Source organism: Argiope bruennichi, chromosome 1 (assembly GCF_947563725.1).
Source record: "Argiope bruennichi chromosome 1, qqArgBrue1.1, whole genome shotgun sequence".
Taxonomy (NCBI): domain Eukaryota; kingdom Metazoa; phylum Arthropoda; class Arachnida; order Araneae; family Araneidae; genus Argiope; species Argiope bruennichi.
Window position 1 is genome coordinate 62,286,133 of NC_079151.1, and position 7,358 is coordinate 62,293,490.

Genomic DNA, 7,358 nt, shown 5'->3' on the forward strand with positions numbered 1-7,358 from the left:
AGTCCGAATTCCATTGCAATAAATAAATGTACTGTTAAAAATTATGTAAAATAAATAAAAGAATTAAAAAAAATTAAAGTTGTCAAAATTTAGAAAAAAAAATTGCTTAATAGTTAAATTGGTGTTATTAAAAATACAAATGTATGAATTTTAAAATTGTGTAGAAATTATATTTATACAATAATATTTTCTGAGATGATCGTAACAGAATAAATAAACCCGGTAAAATCTAATTTAATTTTCAATCAATTAAAATTTAGCTTACTAAAAACTAATTGAATTTGTATCTCTGCGGTGCACATTATCTCATTTGGATACTATTAACCACATGCCAGGGATTGATCGCCAAATAACTCACCAAGGATGGCACCATAGATTTTGTCAAAGGCTAAATACTCGCCAAAAGTGAATATTTTTTAACTATTGTACACCAATGCCATGAAAGGCATTCTCTGGCATGACAAGTATATAAGCATTAGACATATCAACATTCAATACATATCTATTTATATCACAGCCGGTCAAAAAGGCCGAATTTTATTTTTTATGATTGAATTTATGAAATATGAATGTTAAAAAGGAAATAAACAAATTGACTTCATTATAATTGAACAAAATTGTATATTGTCAATTTCTATTTATTACAAACACAAAGAATAAGAATTTTTAATTCATGGATTATCGCAATTTTTATATGTACATGGTGTTTCCATTGTACATTTTCCGCAAACATATTTTTCACATTTAGAACACATTTTGATGGTTTTATTTTTGTTACAATATCCTCTTATTTGACATGTCTTACATTGATAAGAATCTGTAATATATTTAGGCATCGATCATTTTGTATTCGTTCTTTCTTTTGGTTGTTCACGGACTTCTCGAAAATCGACCGGCAAGTTCTACTGCTAATTGGAGAAAAAAATCTTGTCTCTTAAATATTTTCGTCTGTCGTTTGCTAGTCCAAAATCCAGGCATATCTTGCCAATTAAATCAATATGCAACTATAGTTCAGCAACGGATTGTAAAACCCTCCGCGTGTTTGAGCATGCGTTCACCTATCAAAATAGGGATGAAAGGGAGGATCAAACGAGGAGAAGTTTACATTTACTGCTATCTAATAGGGGAAATCCAAGGTCAAAGGGAATACCGGAAACGCACTCATCGTTCCGCGTCTCACCCCTTAATGAGATGGAGTCGTCGAAATGTGGTCGTCTCTGAATCCGTTGACGAACTATAACTAAATACAATACATTGAATTCGTATTACATCATAATTTCTGATCCGATAACTTTATAAAGCAATAAACTGTCAAATGATTGGTTGTGATAGATAACGGTTTACGACTAGTATTACTCAAAATAAACAAAATACATGTAAAAAATAATAGAATATTAACTGCATATAATTCGTAGAAAAAATCATGACGTGAAATGCGCAAGATGATTTGCGCGCATTTTCGATGTCAAAGTTCATAATCGGTCATTTGACCGGTTATGGTATGTTTAGTATTAGAGTGTATGCAAGAAAATTCTGAGGAGACCACACATATTGGGTTTTATAGTTGAGATTAACCCAATCAATCAACTATGTTGTTTTGTTGCCCTTTCACCAGTGTTACTCGTCCAGTTACTTAATACCTATTCTTTCTTTTGATGCGATTTTCGTTCGCGTGATGTTTGCAGTTAATGTTTTTGTTGGGAGTCGGCCAATAACACGCGTTTTGCAGCAGCGAAAGCACATGTGAGATGAAGAAATATCAGTACGAGAAGGCGCAACATTTCATCTGCTGTTGCAAGAAGATGGTTTAGCTTACGTGAGACATCTGCTCAAATAACTATGTGTACATGAAAAATGCTAAAAGAAAAATTATTTCTGTCGCATATGGTACCCATAATTTTTTGACGTGAAAAGAAGCGGAACCGACAAATCTTGCATTAGGTAAGAAAAACAATATCAAATAATGGGTTGAATTAAATTTTGGTTATTTTAAATTCATATATTAGAAATGAAATTTTCTTAATATTTCGGTTGCTCTTAAACTTAAACCAGTGACAGTGGTCTTTTCAAAACTTTCTCGCATATTTTCTAATAAACTTATTATGTCACAGAACGTCATACATGGCAATGGCGTATAACAGTCACAAAATTTTAACTTTTGGTGAGAATTTAGCATTTTTGCTGAATCTATCATGTCATCCTGAGTGAATTATTTGGCGATAACCTTAGCCTACGTTAATAGTATCCAAAAATCGAATTTGTGCTTTAGACATGTTTTTCTCTACCGATTTATCAAAAACTTGACACAAAATTGCACTTGTAGACACACAATCCCATACCAGATTTTATATACATGCAAATTTACATGTTTTTGAAAGCACAGACCGAAAGACAGTCAACCCAATGTTAGATTTGGCTAAAATTTGAAAGGTATCTATACTATAGACGTTTAATCTGTGTGCCGAATTTCTCCAATCTAATTCTCTTTTGTAATTATCTTGCTAACTTAAATTCGAACAACCGGACAGATGAACTTCCTCTAAACAGATTTTACTCGAAATGTGTTAGAAATCTGCTAATTTTTTGTAAAGACCGTTGACCAAATTTCAACCGTCTAGCTCAAATCGTTTTTGAGTTATCTTTCTCACAGATCGACAGACAGATAGACGGATATTTTCCAAATGTCCGTCTATCTGTCTGTTGGTCTATCCGTGTTTTTCTAGGAGGGACTTAGGTGTGTATTCAGGGAGATCTAAAGTTCGAATTTTTTTGGCGTTTACTATATTTTCTCTATATTACGTATAAGAGAGAGTAAAAAAGTCTGATTTCCCAGTTGTGTCCGATTTTTCTTACCCTCCCCCTCCTACCGTAAGGGACGGTAATATTTGATATATTACAGAAATATAGAATATCCTTTCTGATAGTAGCTCAGATTAAACATATTGATTTAAAACATAAGATATAGGTAATACTTTCAAACGATGAAAGGCTCTAAAAATGAAGTAAAGGATTACATTTTCGAGATTTGAGTCAATGAATATATATTGCTGAAGAAATTGCGAAGTCTCAATTTTTATTCAGTTCCACGAACCGAAAAATCATGTTTTGTAAAATATTTTTAATACACTAAACAAAAGAAATTCCACTCTTTTAAATCGAAAAATCGTCGAATTATGAAATGCATCGAAGCTCGAATCAATTTAATTATTTTAGGCCAATCAGTGATGGTCTCGAGGAAACGACATATGTTTATTGGTGGATTTTCCTTGAATGACTATTGAAAAGCTCTAAAATCGTCTGAAATAATAATATTATTAAATCTCTGTGAGTCTTAGTCGTCTCTCTTTATATATATATATATATATATATATATATATATATATATATATAACATGTTAGTGTGTCTAAAAAAATAGCCAAATATCTCTTACAGAATCAGCAGGCTAAATATATATTTAGACTTCATACTTTTTAAATTGCATCTCTGGAACAGCAATTTTTTTAAATAGATATTTTCTCTTAAGCAAAGGTTTTCATTTCACATTTGCGTTTTTATCAGAAAAATATTTAAATATTAATTAACAAACAGATAAAAATATTTTTAATACTTTTTGGCTCTCAGGCTGAATGGTTCTGAAATGAAATGTCTGATTGAAATTTATTGCTGTTTTCAAAATATACGAATATGAATCTAATTCGAAACAGACAATAAACATTCGTACATAAAATTCCAAAAACTAAGCGAGAAAAATTGTACAAGATTTCATAGAATCTTTTTGCATACTAAATGAAATATTCAATGATTTTATTGAAAGTCGAGCTTACAATAGTTGATAATGTGGTTATTAATTCGCATTTTTCTCGAAAGTACCGGACAATTCGCTGACGCGGGAAATAAAATTTAATGATAAATAATCGCCCTTAAATTTCCTTTTATTATAAATCATAACAAGATCAATATTGCTATTTTTATTACTCTGTCTTGAACGGAAGGATAAAAAAAAAACAGCAGTGGATTTCCAATTGGGATCTGCCTAGGGTCGCTGGGCTGATAAGAGCATGCAGGTGGATTAAAAAATTTTAAATCTAGAAAAATGATTAAAAAATTGTCTAGATCTAAAAATGTGATTTATCTAGTTGCCAATTTAATAAATTCTTTGAATTTTGAAATATTAAGACTACAATGAGTATTTATACGGAATTATTATAATCATTATTAAATAAATTAAAGTTGGATTTTACTCCTTTACTTTACATTGGAATATTAATTATTCTTCAAATGGTTATATTTATACTTTTTCAATTATTTCCAATTTACCACTGTTTAAAAAAAATTTTTTTTCTAGTTACTCGAATTCAAACTCCATTTTAACTTCTGAGTTGTGCTTATTTTCTCTCGTTGAATTTAACACGTGCCAAACCTAAAAATTCGATTCATTTAAATTCCCATCTGAAACTATAAAAGCTCAGAATACTTTCCTACGGTCATTTTTTCACCTTCTATTCGCTATGTCACTTCTTGTAACTGTTTCAGCATTAAAAAGTTCGAAATGCGTGTAAAAAAATTGTTTTTTAATCATAAATAAAAGAATAAAATGTGATTTAACTACATCAGTTCTCCTCAAAAATATCATTCTATGTATGTTTTATGCAGAAGAAACTAACAAATGTAGGAACTTGAAATAAATAGAATAAAATAAAGTATGGCTATTCAACAGCCAACATTGAGGAGGTAAAAAGAAGTCTAAACGAAAAGGACAACATTCTATAGATTCCTTATCCGAAATGAATAGACAGATACCTGAAATCCCCTTGTCTTAATGAGTCACATCGATCAACTTAATGAAGAAATAAACCGAAAATGAGACAGCTTTGCAATAACCATCCATCAAAAAAAACTATTTCAAATTATAGAAATATGGCGGGATCTTTGAGTGAATAAAGCCATAGCATGCGCTTTACATGTTATATTTTCGTACTTTGGTGCGAATAATCGATTATACAACAGTAAAAAAATAACTCCGAGAAAATTCCTCCTGTATGAATCCCCCCAATCTTGTAAGCCCCAGAGGTTAGATCGTAACAGAGAGCTGCGAGTAACAGAATGATGGATTGTCTATTATGTTATCTCAACTTATCACATTCTACCTCAAAAAATATCTAGATGCTCTTTTTTTTTTTTTTAAATCCTAGAAAGGTAGGAGAGTGAACGACGTAATCTAAAACATTTCTCACGCTTACCGGAATAGAAGAGAAAAATATTTCTAAGAATTTTTAGTCTAAGGTTAAAGATTACTCGGATTGATATCCTTTAGTACAAGTATTTTTGACATAGTTTCTTGCCCAAAATTTCCAATATTTTAACCATACGTCTGGCGCAGTTTGATCAAAATTGACTTTTTCACCACTAAAATTTACAACCAACTACTCGGAATGACCTGGTCATAAAAACACAACGAGGGCCCAAATATATACAGATTTATTCAAAAACTGGGATCAGATTTAAAATATTTATTTCCAAAGAATTTCAATAGTTCGAAACACATACGATGCATCCCTGGATAGCGGGAAGTTCAATGCTTTATTTTTGCATTCGGATATTTCAGATAAAAAGTGACGCTGTTGTTTTTTAATGAAACTAGCGTGAGTGGTTTCTCCAAAACTTTCTCGTATATACTCTAATAAACTTTTCATACGCCTTGCAGGGCATTGTTGTACAATAGTTATGAAATATAAACTTTCAACGTGAATTTAGCATTTTTACTGAATCTATCGTGTCATCCTTTGGCTAGTTTTTTGGCAGTTAATCCCTGGCATGTGGTTAAGAGTATTCGAAAATCGAATTGGTGCGTCTGACGTTTTTCTCAATCGATTGAAACAACAAGATTTGACACAAAATTGCACTTGTAGTCACAAAATTCCATAACTAATTTGATATATTTAAGTCAAATTTGGCGATAATTTTTGATTGATCTACCCGTTGTTGATTTTTGTCTCAGCTGTTGGTTTGTTTCAAACTTTGACAGGAGCAAACATTATAGCTGTTAAATCTGTATGTATGTAGTATCTGTATATCTCTTATGTAGTTTTCATGTTAATTTATATTCGGAAAGCCGGAGACTCTGACTTCCTCTGAACATCCATATACTGTTGGTCTACCTCAAGAATAGCTCCCGCCAATATGTCTACGATAGTCTGTTGCCGTGGAAACAAGACCTGCTCCATTTTCAATAGGGGATTTAAAAAGAAAGGCATCCATGTTGGCTTACTGATCTCCTTGATGACGTATTGGGGTTTTTTTTGAATTGATTTATAAAGAGTGAAAAAAAAACTGTTTAATATATTAATTATATAATAATATTTAAACTTTTAGACATAAAAATGAAATATTAATGAATATGCAATGAAGATGAAAATTATTACTATAAAAAAGTTATTATTTAACTTTTTAATATTTGTTTAATATTTTCATAACTATTAATAATTATCAAGGACTTTAGATTATTAATACAATGACAGAACTTCGTTGATTATTAAACTTTCAGTAAGTATTTTCAAACAATTTCTAAGACAAAACAGTTTTTAAAGTAAAATAAAATAAAATACCGTCTAAATTTCCAAAATAATGTTCATTCAAGCATTTCAAAATCCTCTAAATCACTCTCGCAAGTTTCGGTTTCTTCTGAATCAGAATCATCATTGGTATCAATTTGAAATGACAGTTCGTCCACTAAATCTTCTAACAGTCCATCTTTCTCCCAAAAATTATTTTCAAGCTTTTCTACGTGTTTGCAATGCGCTGCCCATTCTGCCGAAGTAACTTCAGTGATAGCTGTTTGAAGAAGAGATTTCAGATTGTCCAAACTTAAATCGCCAGTAACATTTCGTTCCTTTATTATTCTCTTTACAGAGGACCACACAAATTCGATTGCGTTCAAATCGCAATGATAAGGGGGTAGTCGGATAACTTCATGTCCTTCTTTCTCTATTAAATTATCAATTTTATAGACAATTTTCTTTGGACGATTACTGTCTATAAGAGAGAACAGTTCCACTTTTCGCATTTTTTGATCGCAGGGTATTCCGTTGTTTTTCAACCAGTCTATCATAACTTATTTTGTAGAATACTTCGTTGGAGTGGGGTTTTCGACAATCGTATGATACGGTGCATTATCCATGCATACGACACTGTTTGGTTGCAAATTTGGAAGAATTTTTTCCGACACCCATTTTTTAAAGTTTTCATAGTTCATTTGCCCGTGATAGTCGCCGCTTTTTGTTGATGCTTTATATACTAGTAAAGAACCCGTAAGGAAACCCGTTGATGACCCAGCATGAACAACTATGAGTCTATTTTT

General features: G+C 31.3%; 1 protein-coding gene across 1 annotated transcript; it reads right to left on the minus strand.

Moving 5' to 3' along the window:
* Positions 1-6,629: 6,629 nt before the first annotated feature.
* On the minus strand, positions 6,630-7,109 carry LOC129972845 (uncharacterized). The gene has a single exon (XM_056087142.1). It carries the CDS (start codon positions 7,107-7,109, stop codon positions 6,630-6,632), a length of 480 nt encoding a protein of 159 aa, XP_055943117.1.
* Positions 7,110-7,358: the final 249 nt, after the last annotated feature.